This window comes from Mesoplodon bidens, assembly GCF_964165515.1.
Source record: "Mesoplodon bidens genome assembly, chromosome: 13".
Classification (NCBI taxonomy): domain Eukaryota; kingdom Metazoa; phylum Chordata; class Mammalia; order Artiodactyla; family Ziphiidae; genus Mesoplodon; species Mesoplodon bidens.
In genome coordinates, this window is record NC_138169.1 from 20,692,949 (window position 1) to 20,718,681 (window position 25,733).

Genomic DNA, 25,733 nt, shown 5'->3' on the forward strand with positions numbered 1-25,733 from the left:
GTGATGACAGAGGCAGTGATGGGAGTGTTGTACCTGCAAGTCAAGGATGCCAAGAATTGCCAGAGACCACCAGAAGCTAGGGAGAGGCAGGGAAGCATCCGCCTTCCGGAGGTTTCAGAGGGAGCAGGGCTTCTGGCCTCCAGAGCTATGAGACAAGGAATGACTGTTGTCCTACGGTCCCTGATTGTGGCACTTTGTTACAGCAGCCCAAGAAGCAAATACAACTCCCATTTCCCCTTTAAAATACTGAAAGGTGGAAATATTTTTTTAAAAGAAAGAAAAGGCACCTTACTAATGAGGCACAGCCTCCAAAGACCCTCTGGGCTGCAGCACCTGCTGGGTTTCCGAGAAGCAGCCCGGGTCCCTCCGGGGCCGCTGCCTTTCCCCAAGATCTGCAGAGCTCTGGTGAGAAGTTGTTCCTGACACCCATGCTAATGAGTTCACGAGTCAAGCTGGATGTCAGGAGGCACGCCATCCTCCTCTCAGATGTCAGGAGAACCCAGCATGGGGTTCCAGCATTGATCCAGGCAGGTGAGGCCGACGGGAGATGACACACGAGGCAGGAGGATAGTCAGATTCTAGCAGCGAGGTGCCCAGACTGAGGGGGTGGTTGTATCTGGGTTCTGAGAGTATTTTTAACAAGGTTATTGGACATAAAACAGCTTTATTTTTTTTAATTAATTAATTTATTTATTTTTGGCTGCATTGGGTCTTCGTTGCTGTACATGGGCTTTCTCTAGTTGTGGCGAGCAGGGGCTACTCTTCGTTGCGGTGCGTGGGCTTCTCATTGCGGTGGCTTCTCTTGTTGCGGAGCACAGGCTCTAGCCAAGTGGGCTTCAGTAGCTGTGACACGCGGTCTCAGTAGTTGTGGCTAGTAGGCTGTAGAGCGCAGGCTCAGTAGTTGTGGCACACGGCTTAGTTGCTCCGCGGCATGTGGGATCTTCCCAGACCAGGGCTTGAACCCTTGTCCCCTGCATTGGCAGGCGGATTCTTAACCACTCTGCCACCAGGGAAGTCCAATAAAACAGCTTTAAAATGTTTCTTCTGCTGAACCAAGGAAACAGCCCTGATTTGACGAGCACCTTGGCTGTGCCCAGCCCTTCCCCAACATTCACACATTTAACCCTCACAAAACTGCATGAATGGTTTGCATGTCCACTTAAAAGCAGGCAGAGAAGGCCCAGAGAGGGTGAGCAGCTTTCCTGAGGTCACACAGCAGGGAAGGGGAAAACCCAGGATTCCAGCTAAAGCCTGCCTAACCCCCAAAGTGTCTTCTTCCTACCTCGGACTCTGCAGCCCTGGTTCCCGGGTGAAGCTCTGGGGCTCTACCATTGACCAAGACTTTCCACCAACAAGCAAATCGTATAAGCTCTGGACATCTGCAGCCTCTGTTCACAGTCACTTGCCAACGCCATCGTTTGGTCCAGCTGGGACTCAAAGCCATGTCTTTTCACTCCTGGTCCATTTACCCCAGGCCACTTCAAGAACAGACAGGTCAGGCATAGGTAGAGGGAAGAGTCTGAAATTTGCTGTCAGACCCACCTCCAGCTCTGCTGTGTGACCTTGGACCAGTAGCTTGCTCTCTCTGGACCTAGGGCCCCCATCTGTGAAAACGGATTACTGCTTCCTACCACGCAGGTTTGTTGGATGTAATTTGGTCATTTAACAAGTCCTCTTATCTGCAGGTGCATGCTAGGACAGAGGTTCCCAAACTTTCTCAACTCACAGTATCTTTGGAGTGTCAGGATTGTTTCGTAGGTTTCCTAGGCCAGAATACCTAACAATTCTATTTATTAAGCAGTTAGGTCCAAATCACTTAATAAGCAGCTATATCCTGACAACTTAGGAGCTGCTTGAAAAAGGAATGCACATAAATTGAGAGAAAAGATTGTAAAATTTTTATTTCGTTCTTAAGTAACACTTATTTACAATTACAGTAATAATCCAACTACTGCTGCGGGAGTGTGTGTGCCTGCTGGGCTCTGCCAAACTTCTCAAACTCTTAGCATCAAACTGGACTCTGCCACCTGCATCTCCTGTTCCACACTGATTTTGTCACAGTTCTTGCTTTTTAGCACAGCAACCACAGAAAACCTACCTTTGCAAAGATGGGGCATCATCAAAAAGAATGTAGCTCCATTGTGAAGCAGTTATACTCCAATAAAGATGTTTAAAAAAGTAAATAAACTACAATCTATATGCACCCCCCCCCAAAAAAAAAGAATGTAGCTCAATCTGATGTTAAAACTGTGAACTTTCTCAAGCTAAGAGTTCACATGAGGCTGGAAGATGTCACTGTGTCTCCTCAACATTTTTTAAAAATCTCACAGCACCCCTGTGAGTTCATGGTGGCACCCGGGGGCATCATGGTGTATAGTTTGGGAACACTGGTGTTAGGTCCTGAAAATATGGCAGAAATGCAGCAATATATAAACAGACACAATCTGCATTGTCAGGGAGCCTGGGGTCTATTGAAGATGGGGGAGGAGAAACAAGTCTATGAAAGAAATAACAATGGATCTGCAGTATCACCTCCTCCAGAAGGGCCTCCCTGACTGCCTAGGCTAGGTCATGTTTCTCTCATCTGCACTCCCATGGCTCCTATAGCTACACAGCACTTGCTGCAGCTTATCAAAATGATCTGTTTATATGTTCAGAGACTCAAACACATACCTTGCTTGCTAGGAATGTATCCAATTGGTTCTTGTATCCCTTGGGCCCAGCAGGCTCAAAAAATGACAGTATTTGTTACTATTACTGTCATCGTCCCTGTTAGCAATACTAATGCAGTCTTTATTGAGTTTCGTGGCTTTATTGCAGCTTCCCTTCTTTGGTGGCGACATGGTAGATGGCTGCTGGGGGTCCCATCCAGAAGACATAAACCACAGCATGAAAAGTAATGAGGCTCTGACAAAGACAGTGAGGGTTTTATGGGTGGCTCTTCAGGGAGGCATGTAGGGATTCCCCAGGAGGCTCTGGCCCTTCACAGCCCTGCCCCCAGAACACCACAAATACGAGATGTGGAGATTTCCTGACCTGGATAGAAGCCACATGGCCAGATGGTGGCCACAGTAAAAGTTTCCATTGATGAATCATCCCCAGCGGCCTCACCTCAGCCAGCATGCCAGGCCCTAGCTGGGTGCCCTTCTTCATTTAAAAATTCCTGTCTCTGAGGAAGCAGTAGCTCAGAGCAATTCACAATAGCCCGGGGAATTTGGGCAGGAGAAGGGCCCTTCATTATAGCAGAACCGTTAAGTGCACAGGACTTCAAATCCAGCAGGTCAGGTTTGCATCTCAGCCCTGCCACTTGCCAGCTGCGTGACTTTGAAGAAGCCAAAGCCGGTGTCCTCATCAGAAAGAATGATCATGCCAACCATCAATATAGATACTCATAACAGTGTGTCTGGTGTCTAATAAGTGCTCAGTTAACACTGGTTGCTAATTACCACTCAGTTTCACTGCTCCACTACTGTAGAGTGTATTACAAATCATTCATAGCAATAACCAAGAAACCTGATTTTGAGCGTTTCGTACAAATGTGCTCTAAAAATGTACATTTTTTCCTGTACTTAAAGGGAGGGGAGAAATGGCAGGAAGATAAAAATGAGGGTAGGTTTGTGGTTATGTCTATAAGACCATCAGTCCAAGCCACTTGAATTCCTGGGAGAGAACAGGTTGAAATCACACGGATTGCCGTCAGAATTGTTTAAACCTTAGACACGTGATTCTCAACCAGGGGTGAATCTGCTCCCCAGGGGACAATTGTCAAAGGCAGTTTCTAGAGACATCTATTGGTTGTCACAACAGGGGAAGAGGAGTACTACTGGCATCTAGTGGGCAGAGGCCGGGATGCTGCCCAACATCCTACAGGGCACAGGACAACCCCACCACAAAGAATTACCCAGCCCAAAATGTCAGCAGCATCTAAGCTGAGAAAACCTGCCTTAAACCATCTTATTTCAAAGTGTGGGTGCCTCCTCGGTGTAGGAATGTCATTGACCAGCCACATCTCAGCTTAAGAGTGGGGTCTTGGTCCAGTCTGTATACGTAGCAGGCAGGAAAAAGCGAAGTCCAGAGACATGAATTGATTCACCCAGGGTAACACAGTGGATCCCGGCCTCCAATTTCAGATTCAAGTCACTTCCCTCATCACTTTCCTGCCATCTTCTGGGAGCTGAAGATAAATACAGATGCCTTCAAAGACAGCTGGTTTCTGCCAGAGGTGGAATTCCATGTGGAATTCTTCTCAGACTCTTACTGATGGTCGGGTCAAAATTGAATTGGATTGACTTTGGAGGGAAAGACTCAAATCTTAACTCAGCCACTTCCTTCTTGTGGGACCTTTCACAAGAGACCTTCTCCTGAGCCTCAGTTTCCTCATCTGTAAAATGGCTGTATGGTGCGGTGATTAACAGTGGACTTGGACCACTTGGATTTGAATCCTATCTCTCCCACTAACTAGCTTGACAGGTTACCCAGCGAGATACCCAACAGTTCTGTGCTTCATTTGCACCGATATAAAATGGGGAGAGTCATAACAATGTCTGTGCCCTGGGGTTGTTGGAATAATTAACTGAGTTTATGGATACAAAAACTCCAAATAGTGCCTGGCTCATAGGATGCTCTCAGTAAATTTTGGCTATTCTGGTCAGTACTGTTACCATCTTTAAAGATTTAGGGGAGGATTAGAAATAATATTTGCAAGTCATCTGGTACAGAATGGGTATTTGAATATTTTGGAAATCAGTGGATTAAATTATTAATTTCTTAACCATGTCAAGACACCAGAGCTGCAGTTCTGAGCCCTAAACCCTTCAGCCCTAAAGTTCTGGCTGGACTTTAAGAGTCTATTTCTGTTTTGTAAATCAGTTCATTTGTACCAGTTTTTTAGATTCCACATATAAGTGATATCATATGGTATCTTTCTTTCTCTGTCTGACTGACTGCACTTTGTTTGGTCATCTCTAGGTCCATCCATGTTGCTGCGAATAGCATTATTTCATCTTTTTTATGGCTGAGTAATATTCCATGGGGGGCGGGTGTGTGTGTGTGTGTGTGTGTGTGTGTGTGTGTGTGTATTCCACATGTTTATCCATTCATCTGTCGATAGACATTTAGGTTGCTTCCATGTCTTGGCTATTGTAAATGGTTCTGCATGTATCTTTTTGAATTACAATTTTCTCTGGGTATATATGCTCAGGGAATGGGATTGCTGGATCATATGGTAACTCTATTTTTAGTTTTTTAAGGAACCTCCGTACTGTTTTCCATAGTGGCTGCACCAATTTACATTACCACCAACAGTGTAGGAGGGTTCCCTTTTCTCCACACTCTCCAGCATTTGTTATATGTAGACTTTTTTTTTTTTTTTTTGGTGATACGCGGGCCTCTCACTGTTGTGGCCTCTCCCATTGCAGAGCACAGGCTCAGCGGCCATGGCTCATGGGCCCAGCCGCTCCGCGGCATGTGGGATCTTCCCGGACCGGGGCACGAACCCGTGTCCCCTGCATCGGCAGGCGGACTCTCAACCACTGCGCCACCAGGGAAGCCCATTTGTAGACTTTTTGATGATGGCCATTCTGACCGCTGTGAGGTGGTACCCCATTATAGTTTTGATTTGCGTTTCTCTAATCATTAGCGGCGTGGAGCATCTTTTCATGTGCCTCTTGGCCATCAGTATGTCTTCTTTGCTGGCTGGACTTTAGAATCACCTGGGGAGCTTTAATAAGAATATTTGGGGGGGACTGATTAAAATTCCTTAGGGGGCAGAGCCGGCTCACTGAATAACCTAGGGTGATTCTACTATGAAGCCAGGTGAGAACAGCTGAGGACACCTCCCCTTCATCCTCCTGGACCTGCTGTCAGTCTCTTCCTTTACCTCCAGGTCCAAGAATTTGTCCTTTGTCACTTTCTATCTCCGCAGGGCCAGGACACTGCCTGGTACAGGAAATACTGTGGAATACATGAACATTAAGTTACATGAAGGCGGGGGCCCTGTCTGTCTTGCTCATTGCTGTATGTCCAGGGCCTGGCACATAGAAGGTGCTCAAGAAATATTTGTTATACTCATTAATCTGTTCATTTATGAAAATTCCAGGGAAAGTTTGTAGGGAAATCCTTCTGCATTGCCACTGCCACCTGCTGGCCACTCTGCTACACTGCAGGTGATACACTTGTTTGTTTTGTTTGTCTTAAGGATTTATCTTCTCTTAAGGATCACTTACTGGGAAGCTGGATTCCCAGGAGGGTGAGAAGCCAAGGAATCAGATCAGCACTTACCTGGGGTCTGAGTCTTCACTCTCTCCCAGTATAGCACTAGATTTCCAGGTTTCCTCTGAAAACCTTCCCTGACCTTCCCACCTCTGACTGACTCAGTGAGGTTTCTGCTCTGTGTTTCTTCCATCACAGCTGCTGCCAAGCACTGGGTTGCAATTACCTGATAACTGTTCCTCTCCCCCACTAGACTGAGTCCTGGGAAAATAGGAACCATGCTTCTTTATTTCCCTGCTCTGTACCCGCTCCTAGCACAAGCCTGGAACATAGGGACAGAGCAAATGTCTGCTGGACTGAAAAAAAATTTTTTTTAAACCCAAAGGGTGAATTTTAGACTCTGGAAGTTCATCAACTGTGAAGTGTAGTGCATGGGGCTGCATTTCCCAAGGAGTATTATATACTCCACTGGCGATACCCGTGTGGCTTTAGACAGTGCCCAGATTAACTTTTCAATGTTAAGAAAATCTTTAAAAATAAAACTGACATTTGAAACCTGTGATTATAAGAATGTTATTATTTGGGGGTGAGGCTAAATTATGTAACACTGTTTAAATGGAAAAATAAGTTAATAGAAATTTTTAAAAAGATTAAGTAAACAATAATAAAGTTGGGTTGAAAGTATGACCAAAATTGTAAAACCCAGAAAAATAACCATCGTTTACTGGGTGCTACTATATGTTGCTCACCCTCACATGCATGAGCTCATTTCATCATCATAGCAACCCTATGAGCTATCCCATTTCACAGATGAGGAAGTTGAGGCTCACAGAGGTCAAATATCTTACCCACAGGTGCATAACTAGGATCTGAATCCCGGGCCATTAGGCACTTGAGCCCAAGAACTTCTATTCTGTAATCTTTCAGTTGAATTAATGTAAGGTCTTTCAAGAAACATTTATTGGGCACCTACTGTGTGCCAGACTGCTGAAGATACAGCAGTGAGTAAAAGCCAACCCCAGCTCCACAGAGCCCAGCCAGGTTGAAGAGCAAACTTTCAGAGGAATCACTAGGACATGGATGCAGGGTTTGGGTCATGATGTTATTACCTGTGTATATTATAAAAGTAAGGCGTGCCCAACCTGTTTTTAAAACGATACATCAATATGCTATATAGGACTATAAAATGTAAAAGGAAAATTTTCCCTTACTACAGCTCATACCCCAGGCACACTCTGCAAGGTTAATGATACCTTACCAGTCCTTCTAGGTGTCTTCCATGGACACATAATACAATGCTGTCTTTAAGGGTCCCTGTGATTGATTGAAGGAAGGCATTGTGGTTTGACCGGGGGCCCAGACATGGTAACATTGGCTGTTCTCAAGTGCCCGTGGGTGAACTTCAACCATAGAGATGACCTTGGTTTAGTGGAGGGATGAGCTTTGGTCAGGCATCGGCTGAACCACCTGGCACCTCATTCCTGGGAGTGTGAACTGAGGGGAAGGCTAGTCAATATCTCTTCCTCTCTCTCAGCTGCTCTCACAGCCCCGCCCCCGCCGACTTAGGGGGTCTCCTCCAGGTGCCCCTAACTCTTTTGAGCTTCTCTCTCTGACAGCAACTGCCGTCTCTTTTTGTTTAGTTGTCCGTTTACATTTGTTTGCCCGCTTAGCGCATTGAGACCACAGTCTCTGGAGGGCAAGAATGGTGTCTGATTCGCCTTCTGGCCCCGCTGCTGGGTGCGTTGTCTGGCATGCAATAAACACTTGCTAAATGTTTTCTGAATAAAAGCATGAGCACCTGCCAAGGTGCATCTGCATTGTCGTGCAAGATGCACCCCTAGCCACCCAGCGACCCAGCAAGTCCCTTTCTACAGGCTGGCTTCCTGGATTGCAGGTATGGGAGGAAAACAGTTCTTCACCCCTGATGAAGGCTGCTATTGAATTAGAAAGAAAAAAATCTTTCAACCTCAAGAGGTTGGAACCCTAGGAACCTTAGGAACCTTCTAAGCCAGGTCCCTGTTGACCCACCCATTCAAAGAGATCAAAGCCCCAATTCCTCATTAGTGGTGATTACTGTCACTAAAACATAGTCATTCATTCATTTGTTCCTTGGAAAGGTGATACATTAAAATGCCTTCCTAAATGTCAGGCAGGTACCATGTGTAGAACAATAGGGAGTGGTAAGGATTGTGTCTAACTGGGGAACATATTTCTTATCTAAGGCGGACAGCTTCTACTCAACGCCATGTGAGTTGGGTGCTTGGGCTCCAGGTCACAATCATTGCCATGTAGTTATGTGAACCCAGTATTGTCTTACCTTCCAATGTTTCAGAAGAAGCCAGAGATCCAGATTATTACATGAAATACCCTGATTTGCACAAGCTAAGTAGAGCCCATGTGTAGGTCAAATTCACAGAGACATAGGGTCTAGTTGGGACTTCTGTTCTACTATGTGCCATCCACCATTTCCATGGGGCAAGCGGTTATATCTGTTTCATTCACCTCTGCGTCCTCAGTGCTACTTATGTGTTGGCACATAATAGGTGTTCAGTAAACATTCATTGACCCAATGAATGAATGAGTGCTTCCTGTGATGCAGGCAAGGTGCTAGGCACTGGAATTCCTGACCTGAACGTAAGATGAGTTTCCAGCCTGGGAGTGAGTGGGCAAGGTGAGACTCAAACAGCGCCATAAAAGGTTCTGAAGCTGCGATGGAGGTCTGTGAAGGTTATAGAACAGGGTTCCAAGGACAGGGGAGTTCATGCTGCTGGGGACAGATCTGGCTCCTTGGGGGAATTCTTGAGATCTGCCTTGTAAAATAAGATGCTTGAAACAACCCATATCTATTGTCTTACAGTTTCTATGGGTCTGGAGACTGGGAACAGCTTAACTGGGTCCTTTGGTTCAGGATCTCTCATAAGAGAGACCTGGGGCTGGAGTCTCATCTGAAGGCTCAGTCGGGGGAAGGATCCACTTCCAAGCTTTGGAGCTCCTACTCCAAAGACAGTGGAGAGTCTGCTAGCAAGACAGAACTACAGTCTTATATAACATCTTCACGGAAGTGACAGCCCTTCGTCTCGGCTGTATCGATACTTTATTGGTTGGAAGTGAGTCCCAGGTCCTGCTACAGAGAGCTGCAAAGAGCGTTAATACCAGCAGGTGAAGATTATCAAGGGCTGTCTTAGCCTTTCCACTGCACTCTCCTTTTTTATTACTTTTTATTGGAGTATAATTGCTTTACAGTGTTGTGCCAGTTTCTGCTGTACAATGAAGCGAATCAGCTGCATGTATACGCATATCCCCTCCCACTTGGACCTCCCTCCCACCCCCCTCCCCATCCCACCCCTCTAGGTCATCACTGAGCACCAAGCTGAGCTGCCTGTGCTATATACAGCAGGTTCCGACTAGCTATCTGTTTTACACATGGTAGTGTATCTATGTCACTCTCCTTTAGATAGGAAGGGGAAGGGCATCTCAGACAGAGGGAACAGCAGAGGCAAAGCACAAAGGGGTGAAACAGAGTAACCCATCTGGCAAAATGTGACTAGTTCGATGTAAAGTGAGGAACCATTTGAGAGGGAGGCAGGAAGCAGATGGACAAAGCCCTAATAGCCCAGTCTGGAGACCCTGCCTCTTCTCCAAGCGCAGTGGAATCACCAGGTGTTAAATAATAAAAGAGCCACCTGCTCCACGTTCTAAATCGAGGGCCTGCAGAGTCAGGATGATGGCAAGCTGGGGGATTCCACTAGTAAGTTGCAAAAATCACTCATATTACAGGAATCCTTCAGGTAAAAGAGACAGCATGTCATCTCTTCCGAGTTTCACTAATCAAGTGAGTATTGGAAGCTGTGGACAGAAGCTTGTTTCTCTGAAACATGTATGGCAGGTGCAGCTGTGATATGTAAAGACTTGGGTCTTTGTACAGCAAAGCAAGATCCAGAAGGAACAAAATGTTTTAGGATTTGGCGTAGAAAACCCCTTGTTCTCTGTTTGTGGGAATGTAAAATGGTGCTGCCACTGTAGAAAACGGGATGGTGGCTCCTCAGAAAGTGACATGTAGGATTACTGGATGGTCCAGAAATCCCACTTCTGGGTATCTAGCCACAGATTGAAGGCAGGGTCTCAAAGAGCTATTTGCACACCCATGTTCATAGCAGCATTATTCACAATAGCCGAAAGGGGAAGCCATTCAAGTGTCCATTGGTGGATGGATGAATAAACAAAATGCTTGTCCAGCCATACAATGGAATATGATTCAGCCTTAAAAAGGAAGGAAATTCTGACACATGCTACAGCATGGATGACCCTTGAGGACATTATGCTCGGTGTAATAAGCCAGTCGCAAAAAGACAAATACTGGATGATTCCACTTATGTGTGGTCCCTAGAGTAGTCAGAGTCATAGAGACAGAAAGTAGAATGGTGGTTGCCAAGGGCTGGTTGGGAGGGGAGATGGGGAGTCAGTGTTTAATGGGGACAGAGTTTCCATGTGGGAAGATAAAGAGTTCTGGAGATTGTACAACAGTGGGAATGTATTTGACACGACTGAACTGTATACTTAAAATGGTGAAGGTGGTAAATTTTATATTATGTAGATTTTACCCAGTTTAAATTTTTTAATAATAAGAACTTTTAACGTTTCAGGACGTGTAGTCCTGCGTGCACAGCAGTTTTTGCTGGCTTTCCAGTCTATCCAGGTGCTGAAAAGGAACTAGATCACACACTGGCCCTGGAATGGGTCAGACTGTCAGGTTCGACTCTCCAATAAGTCTTAAGCTAGCAGGTGTCATTTATGATGCTCCTACTGTACATGTTAGGGTCATTTATGCTCCTACTGTATACCAGGCCCTGAGCTTCCAGCATGCCTGAACAGGCTCATCTCCAGTGAGGGAGACTGATAGTAAATAATTAAATACAATACGGTGTATGCAGTGCTGTGGTGGAGGAAGAGCCGGAGAGATTAGTGACTCAATTAGGGGTCGGGGGCGTCAGGGAAGGCTTCCTGAAGGAGGAGATATGAGGACTGAGTATTGAAAAACAAGACATATCCAGGCTGTGTGGGCAGGTGAGGTATAAGGTGAGAAGCAGGAGGAATATTTCATAATGTAGCAACACCACCGCCCATTATTTACTGAGTACTTACATTTCAAGGGCGTGCTAAGCAATTGCGCACATTATCTTGTTTAATCTTCCAAGTCCCTGTGAGATAGGCACTGCTGTTATTGCCATTTTACTGATGAGGAAACTGAGGCTCAGAGAGGTTGTGGCCCTTGCTGGAGGTCACACAGCTAGTAAGTAGCAGAACCCAGATTTTTAACCCAGATTCCACAGCTTAGTATATCGTACTGTGCCCATGTGTAACCCATGCCCAGAGGTGGGAGAGGGAAAGGTGAGTTTGAGGAGTGAGCAACAGTTCAGTGCAAGGTGGGGATGCAGAGAAATGATGCTGGAGAGACTGGCCTCAGATCACACAGGCTCTGAGTAGGAGTCCCCAGAGATTTACATCGTCTCATCAGAGCTCCTTTTGGCTTGCATTTCAGCGGAGGAGTCCCTCGCATGTGACAACCCAGGGTTACCTGAAAATGGGTACCAAATCCTGTACAAACGACTCTACCTGCCAGGAGAGTCCCTCACCTTCATGTGCTATGAGGGCTTCGAGCTCATGGGTGAAGTGACCATTCGATGCATCCTGGGACAGCCATCCCACTGGAATGGGCCACTGCCCGTCTGTAAAGGTAAAGAAACCACCGCCTCCCCACCCCCGGAGTCCCGGGGGATGAGGGACCCAGAGGTGTAAAGACTGACTTGCAGCGATTCTAAACTTGCTCAAAAAAGCCAGGCTACTGTGTTTCACTAAATCTAAGACACCACCGTTATTTTCTGCACTGCTGAGAAAGGACATGGCTGCCAATTAAACTATGACACAGTGCCTTCTCCTTGCTTAGCATTTTTGTTTTTACTTACTGAAAGAGCTTAGGTTTTTATCATAAAGGAGAGGCAGCCTGCTTTTGACTCCTGCTTGGACAGCGTGGCTGAAAAGTTTCCCGCCTCCTGCACCCCCTTCTCACAACCACTTGGTTGTGAGACACCCCCCATCTCAGAGATGGTGAAAAGGGGGGGAAGTGTATTTTAGAATCAGTGAACCACTCATCATTGAAATTAAGTTAGGGCACGCCTAGTGAGATTTGGATCCATTTATCCGCATTTTTGAGGTGTGAAATTCATAATCATATCCTAAGTATGTTCAACACTTTAGGCAAGTGGATTTAACCTTTTATGGTGTTAATACCCTTTTGAGAATCAGGCAGAAAGCTCTGAATTCCCTCCCTCGGGGGGGACCAAAACATGCAGTTTTACATGTCTACTTGGGAACCCGTAACTTCAGCGGATCCCCAAATGCTCATTCGTGAAGTTCAGCGTTAAGGCTTAAAAGTACTTTCCCGGCCAGAACTTCTACTCCTGGGTGTAGGCACAAAGTAACTGAAAACAGGTATTCAAACCAACACTTGTACAAATGATCGTAGCAGCATTATTCACAAAAGATGGAAACCACCCAAATGTCCATCAGCTGGTGAATGGATAAGCAGAATGTGGCATGTTCATATAAGGGAATATTGTTCAGCCGTAAAAAGGAATGCTATAATATAACATGGATGCACCTTGAAAAGGTTATGCTCAGTGAAAAGAAGCCAGACACAAAAGGTCACATATTGTATGATTCAATTTGAATGAAATATCCAGAACAGGTAAATCCATAGAGATGGAACTCAGAGCTCCCCAGGGGCTGGTGGGGAGGGAAGAGTGACTGCTTAATTGATACTGAATCTCCTTTTGAGATGATGAAAATGTTTTAGAACTAGATAGAGGTGATGCTTGCACAACATGGTGAATGTACTAAATGCCCCTGAATTGGACACTGAATTAAAATGGTTAATTTTATGTCATGTGAATTGTACCCATAAAAAAAGATATTCCCTGCATCACCTCATTGAAGCCTCTTGACCATACTCTGAGATAGGTGGGCCGTCATACCCATTTCACAGATGTGGACAGAGAGGCTCACAGAGGTTAAGTGACTTACCCCAAACCACACAACTGGTACAAGACAAATCTAGGATTTGAACCCCCTTCTGCTAATTATAAATTCCCTGCCTTTGAAACCCCACCAGGTGAGGCAGTCCTGGCCCCTCAGGTACGACAGACCGTCTAGCAGGAAAGACATTGTCTTGGGAGACCATTGCCCTTTTCTCTCCTCTCCACTTCCACTCCTGTGGCCCACCCTGCCAACTCTGTAATGAAATAATAAATCACTTCCTCTTCCCCAAAAAAGTGGGGTCCATCGTTTGTGGTCTGGAGTTGGAGAAATGACAGAGCGCCAGTGTGAGGCCACCCCCTGGGACTCAGGGGCCCTGGGTTCCCAAGGACGCCGCCCTGGCAGGTCCAGGAAAGGGCCCAGGAAGCTGCCTCTTAGCACATGCCCCCGGGGCCCACTGATCACACTCAGAGGTTCAACATTTCCTTCCATTTCTAAGATTTCATGGAAGCTCATGCCCTCCCAGACACGTAATCAAGGTCCCATTCATGTCTTGGGTAGGAAGCATCTGCCTTAATCTTTCCATTTTCCTGATGCCCTGGCTCCAGAGATGTCTGCAGTCAGTTAGTTAGTTAGCTTTTTTGTCGGCTGGTTTTGTTATCGTCACATGATAACGATGAAAGTCAGAGAGTCACTTTGACCAAAGCTCTAACTAGGAAATCTCCATATTATGTAGGACACGGCTGTTGCTGGGCCTTTGGGGGCCAGCTCCTCCCACGACCTTATCATGCAATCTTTGCATCGAAGCCCTTCACTCGGGGGGTTTTGCATTCCTGAACCCCGTCCCTGTGGGTCTGTTTTTGTGCTCAGCTATCATGATGACTTGGATGCCAAAGTGTGAAGACACCGGCCCCCATCATCCTGAACTTCCGGAGAAGCTGTACAGGGAATCCAGGGGAATAAACCAACTCCAGAGAGTTCCAGTCTATGGCAATGAAGGAATGAAAATATGGAATAAAAACCCTATATTCCAAATCAATATGGAATAAAAGTGAAATTAGAAAGGTTCATATAAATGTATATTTCAAAACAGGAAAACAGTTTCACCTCTGGCTGGGCTCAGGATTTCGGATTTGGAATTTTGTCTTGCCCCTCGCCATTCATCAGCCTTGGTCCAACACAAAAACACTGAAGAGACCAGGACTATGTAGTTAAGAGCAAAGGCCCAAGAAAGCCAAGCAAGTTTAAATCCTGCCTCCATCACTTAGGAGCGGTGTGGTGTCAGAGAAATCATTTCACTTCTCTGAACCTCTGTTTGCTTATCTGTTAAATGGGGATGAGAATAATATCTACCTAATGAGATTGTTGTGAGTGTTAAGTGAGCAAATACATATAAAGCTTTTGATGCCCAGTATCTGACATTTGGTGAGTATTCAGTAATTATTGTCCTTTTCCTTTCATATCTGTCTCATCTTCTCTCAGGAACTTAGGAAGGGAATGAGGCATTTCCACTAACTCCAGTAGCCTAAGATTTAAAAAAATTAACAAACAAAACCACAGCACTACAGCAAAGCATGGAGTGGACTTTTGCACCTAATTTGGGGGGTGCTTCATGCAAACAGAGTCAATTCACTTGACATTGACCAATGCTCCAATTTCTCTTTCAGTTAATCAAGACAGCTTTGAACATGCTTTAGAAGGTGAGTCCCATGAAGAAAAAAATCCCATAAATCAAGCTAATAGCAGAAAGCAAGGGAAGGTCCTTGGAGCTCCTTATCGAGGCGCTTAACAGAAAATTAAGCAAAAATTCTACCTTCACACTGCTGAAGATAATTTCAAAACAAATGACACTGTAAAGAAAAAAAAAATCATTGAATTTGCAACTTATAGTCCTAACTATGACCCAAAAGAGATTTGACGCCCGTTCTGTTCATGATGACGAGGTAAAAACATCTGGTAGTTCACGTGCCTGAGAAACACATACCCTCTTGTAAAACTTTTCAGCCATGTGGTGCTCTTTGGGGGAGCTAAAGCCAGAGATGCCTCACCTTTCATGCTGAGCAAGCTCCTGGTTTTGGAAGGGAAAGGTCTTCCCCAGGGGATGCTCTGTGGTCTGTTTTCCCCTCCATCTTTTTCTTCCCCAAAATAGCTGTCCCTGGATCCCCCTTGTTTTCTGTTCTTGTTAGAAATTACCAAGTGAGATATATTAATGTGGAACAGATGCTAAAAGTGATCCAGGATTTTGTTTTATCTTCCCTTTTCAATGCATCCCACACATAAAATGTTCTGCATTTCTGTATAACCTTCGTTCAGTTTGGTACAAAACCACTCACTGGGCTGTCGTATCAGGAAAAAAATAACATGTTTTGTTAAAAAAAAGTTTTAACCAATTGGACAGTTTTTTAAATTATTTTTGGAGCCACTTATCTTTCTGACAATAAATTGTTCACTCGGAATCTGGGGCAGTGGAAATTACATGTCATTAGTTGCTCTCTTCTGCAACAGATGACATTTTAATCCAAGCAGACAGAGCCGGAGTTCAAATATATGTGTAGGCTGTGGGGAGCATGTATCAGTCACTCCGCTAGAAGAAGAAGGGCATCTGTGGTGTTAGGCTCTACGCAGGCCCTTCCTTTGCTGTCTTGCACCGGCCAGTGGACCATGAGAACATCTCAAAGGCCTGGGTTGCTCAGAGGGTGTGAGGCCATCATAATAGTTCTGGGCTCGCACATTCATCATGGGTATTAAGATTGATTTTTCAGACCCAAGGAGTGGTGGTTAACGGATTGCAGATTTGCATAACGCCGAGCTCTGTTAGACGTGGCTGTGGAGAACGGCAGAGGAAAATGTGTCCAGAAGGGATGTGGAGTCTGCCTTCAAGCCTTGCTCGGAAAACGCCCCCTTCCCCCCCTCCACCTCCACAATAAGCATCAGAGTTCTTGTGATTTCCTCTAACCACTGGGAGGTAGCGGGAGGCCCCAGGTGAGGCCAAGAGGGTTGCCTGAGAGTGTGCAGCCGTGGCCTCTGAGGATGAAAACTGTCTTCACGGTTAGGGTGTCATGGGGTGTGCAGTTGGGGTGTCATGAGGTGTGCAGGTACCGAGCGCTGACCCAGCTGCCCAGCGCCCTCTGCTGGAGGGTCTGATTGAGCAGGTCTGGGAGGGACCTGCCAGTCTAGACACAACTCTGTCTTCTCCATGGACTGTCAAGCAAATCTGCCTTTCCAGTTAGCACATGGGGGATTTTCTCCAAGTCTTCCCTGGAACTGGATTTTAACCAGATTTCAAGTGATGACCACCCCATCCAGGAATGGGTCTGGGGCTCTGTTGCCAAGAACCAGCACCATTTCCTTTACTCTCTGCCTCTTCTCCCTTCTGGAGATGGTTCTCCATTGGCTGGCTCTGTGACATTAGGTCTTGGAGTGGGTGCAGGGCTGGGAGGGCGGGTACTCCCCGGGGAGCCAGGTGCCCTCACTGGCTTGTGCATTTAGTAGCAGAAGCAGCAGCTGAGACGTCTCTGGAAGGGGGAAACATGGCACTGGCTATCTTCATCCCAGTCCTCATCATCTCCTTACTGCTGGGAGGAGCCTACATTTACATCACCAGGTATGGGGCTTCGGGTGGGAGTGGGGCTCTCACCCACTCAGCGACCAGCGTGCTGGGGGGCTGGGCTCGTCACTGGACCCTGAGCCTCAGGGTCTCCACTCTTGGGGACAGTGGCATTTGTGTGATTGAAGGGATGATGTGATTCAATTCAACACTGAGAAATATTTAGATCGTGCGCCTGCCAACCCTTCATGGTAGGAGGGCTGAGCATGCAGCAACAAATCAGACAGACACTCTCCTGACCTCACAGAGCTAATGTTTAATGGGAGAGAGAAACATTTCCTATCGCCAGGCACACTGACTCATTCTTTCCTTCATTCACTCATTCATTCCCTCACTTATTCAACACGTATGTATTGACAGTCTAATGTCAGTGTCCCAGGTGTCGGGGATCATAGAATGTGCCTTTAATAAGGAAGGAAGGTATTCATCTGTGGCTAGCATATTCACTAATTCATTCAATTTCACAATTACTGAACACCGACTCTGTACCAGGCCATTTTCTGGGCTCTAAGACCATCGTCGTGATCAAAACAAAAAAATCGTTGACATATGGGGCACAGGTTCTAATGGGGGAAGAGAGACAATAAGTAAAGTATAATATAGAAGTAAGTAGTACATTAGAAGGTGAAAAATGCAGGGAGAAAAAGAAAACTTAGAAGAGAGAAAAAGGGAGCTGGGGTGAGGCAGTGGTTGCATTTTAAGTGGGGGGAGGGTAGAGGAGGCCCCGGTGAGAAATCACATTTGAGTACGAGCTTGAAAGCAACAGTGAGTAAACTATGCAGATATCTGGGAGGGGAGGATTCCAGGCAGAGAAGCAGCATGTGCAAAGGCCCTGAGGCAGGCATTTGCCTACTCTAAATGGTCCCTGTGGAGCTCACAGTCTGGAAGGGGGAGAGGAGAAATACACACATGATCACACACTATAATAAACACAATAAAGGAAAGAGACGGTGTGGGAACAGAGACCAGATCTAAATAGGCGGTCAGGGAAGGCTGCTCTGAGGCAACGCAGTATATGCTTAATAAATGCTCATTATTATTGCGCTTGCTCTTTGCATTAAAGAGGGACTTGCATCATCTTACAGGAGAAAACACATTAAGCTCCAGTAAGGGGAGGTCCGGGGCTTTAAGGATCACTGACTGGGTTAGAAATTGAGAGCAATTATGATTTCAGCTTTCACCCCACTCGGATTCTAACCTACGAGAGGCCGTCTCCACACATCCTCCTTGTTATCCATGGAGGTGCCCATGCTCAGGAAGTGGCACCCACCATTCCCCCGTGGGACTGTAAGGTGCCTCCTCGTCCAGGAAAAGTAACTTCTCTTCCCTTCACCGTCTCTTCTCCAGATGCCGCTATTACTCCAACCTCCGCCTGCCCCTGATGTACTCCCACCCCTACAGCCAGATCACCGTGGAAACCGAGTTCGACAACCCCATTTATGAGACAGGGGTGAGTGGGTCTCTCTTCTCTCCCTGGTGCCTCCCTCTTTGCTCTGAATCCATCGACATCAAAACGGGAGGTTTAATTTCCTTTTGCTCACGATGCTGCTGGCAGAAAGGCATGGCCAGTGGTCCTCCTGTCTCATCCCCGCCAAGACCCCTATTGAAGTAAATGCTGGAGAACTCAGCTCGTTCTAGGAATTGATGACAAGCCTGTAACTCTTTGTTCTTAGCAGAATGGTCACAGAAAGAAGGGGCTGCACCAGAGACCCATGGAGAGACAGCTGAAATGGGTCAGAGCCCAGCAGTGGCCTGGTGGCAGTGGGCAGCATTCCCAACATCTTATTAAACTACATTCCTTATTGAATGGCAGTGTGCACCATGCCCACACATTTGAGCAGCAGCCTTGTGTTGGTACTAGGGACACGGCTGAACCAAATAGACACAGTCCTTCCGTTAATGAGCTTATAATCTCACAAAAGAGACAGATATCAATAGTAGTAGTAGTAGTAGTAATGGTAATAGTAATATTATGGGCCAGGCACCTTAAATGCATAATCCCCTTGAATCCTTGTAACTCTCTTTGTGATGGATTCTCTAGTTATTTCTGATTGACTGATGAGGACATTGAGGTTCAGGGAGAGGAAAAACGATTTGATCAAGATTGCACACAGGGCTTCCCTGGTGGCGCAGTGGTTGAGAGTCTGCCTGCCGATGCAGGGGACGCGGGTTCATGCCCCGGTCTGGGAGGATCCCACGTGCCGCGGAGCGGCTGGGCCCATGAGCCATGGCCGCTGAGCCTGCGCGTCTGGAGCCTGTGCTCTGCAACGGGAGAGGCCACAACAGTGAGAGGCCCGCGTACCACAAAAAAAAAAAAAAAGATTGCACACAGTCAGGACACACAACCTGCAGCCAGGATGCAAACTCTGTTAGACTCTCTTGCCTCTCCTTGAACCTCAAACAATCAAATATGCCAGTGAATATCTTGATTGCGACAAACCATAATTTTTAAGGTCCATGAAAGAAATTGGACAGGGTGCTATGAGTGTATGATGGGGTGGGAGAAGGCCGTCTCATCTCATCTTTGAGAAAGCTGAGTCATATAAGGTGGCTGAAGAAGACCCCAGGAAGACAGGAGAGCGCATGCAAAGGCCCAGAGGCATGTGTGAAGAACAAGAAGGCTGGTCATGAGTTTGCAAAACCACAACCCTTCAAATTCACTGTGTGATGACGTACAATCATCTCCCAATATTGGGGGCGTAAACTTGACTTGTTCCTTGTCCGTGCTGACCTTCCTTCACTCCTGCTTCCTCTGACCTCCTGTTGGTTGTCAATTGATGTGTAACAATATTTGTGCACATTTAGGAGCCTAAAGGACACACATTTATTACCCCATAGAACCTGTAGGTCAGGAGTCCAGGCACAGCTCATGTAGGTCCTCTGCTCCAGGACTCACAGGCTACAGTCAAGGTGCCAGTCAAGGCTGCAGTCTCATCTGCGGCTTGACTGGGGAAGGATCACTTCCAAGCTCACATGACTGTTGATAGCATCCAGTTTCTGGCAGGTCGTTGGACTGAGGGGCTCAGATTCTTGCATGCTGTCAACCTCAGTTCCTTTCTGTGTGTCCCTCTCCATAGAACACCTCACAACATGGCAGCTTGATTTTTCAGAGTCAGCGAGAGAGAGAGAGAGAGAGGTCACAATCCTACAAAATATAAACATGGAAGTGACATCCTAGCACCTTTGCTGTATTCTGTTGCTTAGAAGCAAATCATAGGTTCTGCATACAGTTAAGGGGAAGGGATCATACAAGGAATGTGAATACCAGGAGGTTGGGGACCGTGAGGCCCACCTTGGAGCCTGCCCCCCAAACTTCCATCTACCATGAAGCACAGACAGAATTGCTTATCTGTGTTGCCCCAGTGGGAACTGTAGACCTCCATTAAAGCACGTGACAGTGACATGGGGCCGAGCCTATGACTTCTTATATCTCCCTACTCCTCTGCCCTGGGGGCCTGGAGTATATTACACACACTCCAATGAGTATTGGAGAAATTGAACTGGTTGCTGCCTACATGTTGTGGTCATTTTAGATATGGCACTGGTAAGACAAGGTCATATGTTATTTTACATTGTGTATAGCTTGTTTCTGAATCCTCAGAGAAGGTCAAGCTGATGAAAAATAGCACTTTAGAAACTAGACCTTATTAAGACTTATTCGTATATGTATCAGTCACCTAGCACTATGTTAATGCTGAGTAACAATCCCAAAACTCAGTCGCTCAAAGTAACAAGCGTTAATTTGCTCATCAGTCCATGGGACAGTGTTTCCAGGTAGTTTCAGCTGGGTGGTAGTCCTGGTTTGGCAGTGCTCACTCACACATCTGTGGTTGGCTGATGACTCAGCTCTGCTGTCCATGACTCTCATCTTCTTGCTGGTGCTAAAGACCATCAAGGCATGCTCTACTCATGGTGAAGGGAGAAGGGCAGGACACCAGCAGCAGAAACAGGCACTTTTCAAGCCCCTCTTATGACCCACTTTCCCATAGCCCATTGGTAAAAGCAAGTCAAGTTTAGAGTAAAGAGCACTGCAAAGTCCTATGTCCAGTATCTTGGATACAGAGAAGGGTGAAGATCCAGAACGATTCATGAGTCACTCTGCCACACGGGGTCAACAGATCTGTGCTTCTCTCTCTCACAGGAAACCAGAGAGTATGAAGTTTCCATCTAGAGAGAACTCCACGTGAGAAGGGAACTTACAAATACAAACTCAACTACAACCTCCTCGAGAAATTCATCCAGAGACCATGTGGCATTTGATGGAAAGCCCAGAGTGCCGGCTGTCTTTTCTTTAGACTCTTTACTGAAGACTTTCTGTTTTCTTCACTGTATTTATTATATTTAAAATCGAAATAGATGTGGTTGAATGTATTGCAGCTGCAGCCAAATTTGTGGTACAGCTTCAATCCTGAAGGCAGGTAGAGGACCTGTAAAATAGCAAACGCAGCAGTAGAGGGAAGAGGAGAAACAACAACAACAACAAGCTGTTTCTCCCATCAGCAATGCCATGCTACGGCTGCATCAAATTGCATGCATCTTCAGGATCCATGCCCATGGTGTTTTTCATACAAATCTAAGTCCCAAGATTAGGTTGGAAAGGGTATTTCTTGTTGGATTAACTTGGGTTGAAATTTAGCACGGAGACTTAAACAGCACTACTCCAAAACCAGTCTGTTTTCTCCCTTCCAATTTCCCCAGCTTCTAAAAGAACCTGCCCCGTCCCCTCCCTCCCACGGCCCCTCTGAAGGCAGCAAAGGTGTTACATAAACATTCTCTTTCACCACCCTGGCCTTGCTGGATGCTGGCAAACTAAGAAAATGTTTTCTTTCTATAAAGGTGACAGATGACGAAGGAAAGTTTTCAGAGAAGATGAGAGATCTGAGAGTTCCAGTGAAGTGGATGAGGGGGAAAGCTGGCTAAGGGAATCGAGAGAATAAAATGTTCTTTTCCGTGATACTCTTTCAACGATGAAAGGGCAGGTAATTTATGCTCCAAGGGCCAGAATCGATCACCTTGTTCAACAAGGCCACCCTCAAGCTGCGATGATAGATCCGTAGTCTTTGCAGGCGTGAGCAGCACCGTCCATAGTGTTAAGAGGCTTTGGGTTGCAGGGGAGAAATCCAGGGGTGAGCTCTGTTTGCCTCCCGGGGTGCTGCACTGCCAGAGCCCTCAAAATAGGGGAGACTCAAGTGCACTGTCACTCTAAAAGGTGGCACCTTCAGAATACACTTGCAATCAAGTATTTTGGAGGGAGGGAGGGTCCTATGAGAAGAAACTACTTTTCTATTCTCTGAAGCTCTGCCCGGATGTTGGATGGTGGCATGAATGCTTGACCACAGAGGTGCCGAGGAACAGGAACGGGGGGCTTAAAGCCACGACGGCATCCACATCACACGATTTGAACTCCAGTGAGGAGAGAAGGAGGAATTTTAGGCCAGAAAGGAACTCTTAGCATCTCATTAATCCTGCATCCTGGTATTTTATCAGAGCCCTTTCACCTCAACCCAGTAGGACTGGTGAGTGTGTGATTATCTGGAAGATTCTTTTCTAAATATAGGTGTAAAGAGAAGGCAAGGGGTGAGGATGCTTGGAAGGAAAAGTTCATGTGAGGCTAATTCATCTCCCTAGTGTCAGCCAGTGGCTCAGAGAGGCACACCGGCCCAGTGGCTTTTGGGGTACTCTTTGGAGCCTTCCCATGCTCTCTAGAATTGTTTTAAATCAGCTGGTTTTCAAACAAGACCTTTCTGGCTGCCATGCCTTTGGGAGAATGGCTGGGAGTCCATGTTTTGGTAGCTTGCTTAGGAAGCATCTGAAACAGAATATGGTGGTTGGCTTTGCGCACGCGCGCACACACACACCACGCACACACACGCACATCCCCTCCTCCCAGCCGGGACCGTGGACCTCAGTCTTGGGGGGATCTGAGGCCCAAATATTTTCCTTCTGCCAGAAAAGAATCCTGCACAGCTGCTCCTTCAAGCATGCATTCATGATGCACAGCAAGAGATCATAAAAGGCTGCTGTGCAGCTGCCCAAAGCCCACCCCATTTTATGAAAGAACCAGAGGAGAAGTGTTCCAGACCATTAGTGAGCAATGTCATGTCTGGAGAAAGACCAGCAATGCAAATAATGCACACTTTTTTTTTGAAGGCAGAATCAAATCTGCTTTTATATCTATTTGATGCTGATTCTAATCCTAACCCTGGGTCATCCAGAATGAAGAACTCTATTAATGATATTTAATTTTAGAACATACTGTGGTTACATGAACACTAAATATTTGCCTTTCATAAAGACTGACAAAATATAAAATCTTTATTCTAACCCTGTTCCCTAAAACGGGCCAGGCCATGCCCAGGAGTTCTTATTGGCTGTTGGATGGGGTAGAGAGGTGTTGATTTTTCTTTTTTTTCCAGGATTCCAATGTCTTAGTTCTGTCCTAGTCATACAGCACCTGTGACCATGTTTTAAAAGTTTGTTTTAGTCAAAAGATGGATCATGCAAGCTTGACAATGTACAGTGTGATGGGAAAGACAGGTTGGTGTCTATTTTTCTTTTTAAAATACCTGAATGTGTCTTTGTAATATGTAAAGGTAAAACAGATCATAATAATCGTGCCAAAAATTTACCAGGCATCTCATTTCAGCTCATGTCATGTCTGTTTTTAATAAGCTCAATGTTACAACCCGCTGGGATTAAATATTTTTGAACAGGATACAATCTTAAACTTGAGAACAGACTGAACCTTCCTACAAGCTACTCTTTGTAAAACATCGGGGAAATATGTTTACAGAGATTTCGAGCTTCAAAGAATGCATGTGATGGTGCGTATTACATGCTAATTCGTATAAGCTGTATCTGCCAGCTACCACCCTGTGCTTTAAAAATGCACACACTCAACCCTCTTCAGCTTGGGACTCATCTTTCTGCTTTTATTGGTGGTAGAGGGTAGAATTATTTAGCCAACATAAGTATTCTGGTTGCTACTTGATGGCCATCCTTATTTAGTTCCACGGACATGCTTTAAAAATGATCTTTTGAAGCCAGCTCCTTGGCGAGCCTGCAGAACCTCAGGCTGATAGCTTTGGAAACTGCCAAACAGCCCAGCAGGAAACAAAGTGGCTATGTGATCCAAATGGTTGTATAAGCAGACGGACGGGACTGGGCAAATACGTGGGTAGATGTAGGCTTGAGCGTGAGCCTTGGGCAAAAATGACCTTTCTTTTGGTCAATCCAAAGGGTATGACTTTCCTATGTTTTTGAGGTCGCTGGGTCATTTGAGGTCACGTTTTATTGAGTTGTTCAGAACCCCCAAAGGGAGGCTTTCTCCTGGGAAGTTTTCATTTCCATTTTATGCCCAAATAGAATTAAACGCAAAACAAACTTTCTAAGCTAGAATAATGAAATGAAGTCATTTTCCACTTTGTATATATTGATGCTAATAAAAGAAATGAAAAAGAGTCAAAGCTATGGGGTTTTTGTTACAAACGCTCCAGGCTGGCAATGAGTGGAATGTTCCCCGTTTCTGGGGATTCGGCTGGGATGACACCTACTGAGACTTTGAATGCCAAGACAGGACTGCTGACTCGGAATGGTTCCAGGAACATTTGGGGAATGTTTGGAACAAGACATGTCCACTGCCATCGTCACATACCACCATGCAGGACATACCAGGAGCATCAGTGTCCGAGGACAGGAGAGCAGAGATGCTGCAGCTCAAGCAGACAGCAAATTCTCCATCCTCCGCCTTCTGTTCTCTTCAGGCCCTCCGTGGGTTGGAAAGATGCCCATCTGCCTTGGTGAGGGTGATGATCTTTACTCAGTTTCCCAATTCAAATGCTAATCTCTTTGGGAAACGCCCTCACAGACACACCTGAAAATGTCTGTCCAGCTATCTGGTCATCCCTTAGCCCAGTCAAATTGACACATACAATTAGCCATCACTGGCCTGTCTCCATTTGACAAGGCAATCCTCCAGGTGGTACCCAGAAGAAAGGAGTAAAATCCTTATAGATGACCACAAGCAAGGATACGAGCCAGGAATGACAAGTGCAGGCATGAGCCAGGTGCGGCTGTGGTTAGGGGTGGGCGGTCAAGGAGGTGATTTTAAGCTGGGACGGAAAGGAGAGTAAAGCCATACGGGGATGTTTGGGGAAGCTTCGGGGCAGAGGGAGGCCAGTGGGAGCTTGTCCCCTTTGAGGGACAGCCAGTGTGGCTGGAGGGTGGAGAGAGGGGGTTGCATGGTGGGAGGCGGGCAGAGAGGCCGAAGGGGGCAGACCACACGTAGGTAGGGAGGGGAGGGATAGGACTGGACTTTGTGTTTAATGCTCCCTCTGGTGGCCACGTGGGGAATCCAATCCAAAATTTAGGTAATTTTCAAGGATCAGGGGGAAGGAGGCTCCAAGTTCGCCTTATCATCTCTGGGACAACTCACAGTAAATGGAGAACGGAGTGGGGGAGGCACGTAGGGCAGCATCCTGGGTGGACGTCGGGCGTGCTCCTTCCCTGCAGCTATCCAATCATCTTCCGTTATAAAATGAAGGGGTGGGACTTCTGATAGGTTTCCTGGAGAGCAGTTTCACCAGTGGGGCGGGGCCACTGGCAGGACCAGGGTGGGGCTGAATCATCCATGGGCCTGTCACTCAAAATCAGGTCTGGAACGGAGGAGATTCCGAGAAAGGACAGACAAGGTGAAGAAAGAAAACGGAAAGGCAGAGGGTGCCTGGGATGCTTTCGGAAACCAAGATTCTGTTTCCCAGGCCTGGCTGCCTACAAGTTTAGAACAATAGTGCAGAGACAGAGCTTCCCCCGAGACCATGAACCCACCTGCACTAGTAAATGTGCTTCAGACAAACTGAGCAGAATGGGCAGCCCTGGGCCAGGA

At 46.4% G+C, this 25,733-nt stretch overlaps 1 protein-coding gene across 1 annotated transcript in view; it reads left to right on the forward strand.

Annotated features, from left to right (window-relative positions):
• The window catches only part of SEZ6L (seizure related 6 homolog like), a gene marked incomplete at its 5' end in the record, with an annotated part of 201,064 nt that extends 180,037 nt beyond the window's left edge, over nucleotides 1-21,027 (forward strand). The window contains 5 exons of the mRNA XM_081252580.1: nucleotides 11,750-11,944; nucleotides 14,910-14,942; nucleotides 16,732-16,846; nucleotides 18,197-18,299; nucleotides 20,991-21,027. Of these exons, the coding sequence (XP_081108706.1) occupies nucleotides 11,750-11,944; nucleotides 14,910-14,942; nucleotides 16,732-16,846; nucleotides 18,197-18,299; nucleotides 20,991-21,020 (476 nt within the window). The 3' untranslated portion in view covers nucleotides 21,021-21,027. The remainder of the gene's footprint in view (nucleotides 1-11,749; nucleotides 11,945-14,909; nucleotides 14,943-16,731; nucleotides 16,847-18,196; nucleotides 18,300-20,990) is intronic.
• Nucleotides 21,028-25,733: the final 4,706 nt, after the last annotated feature.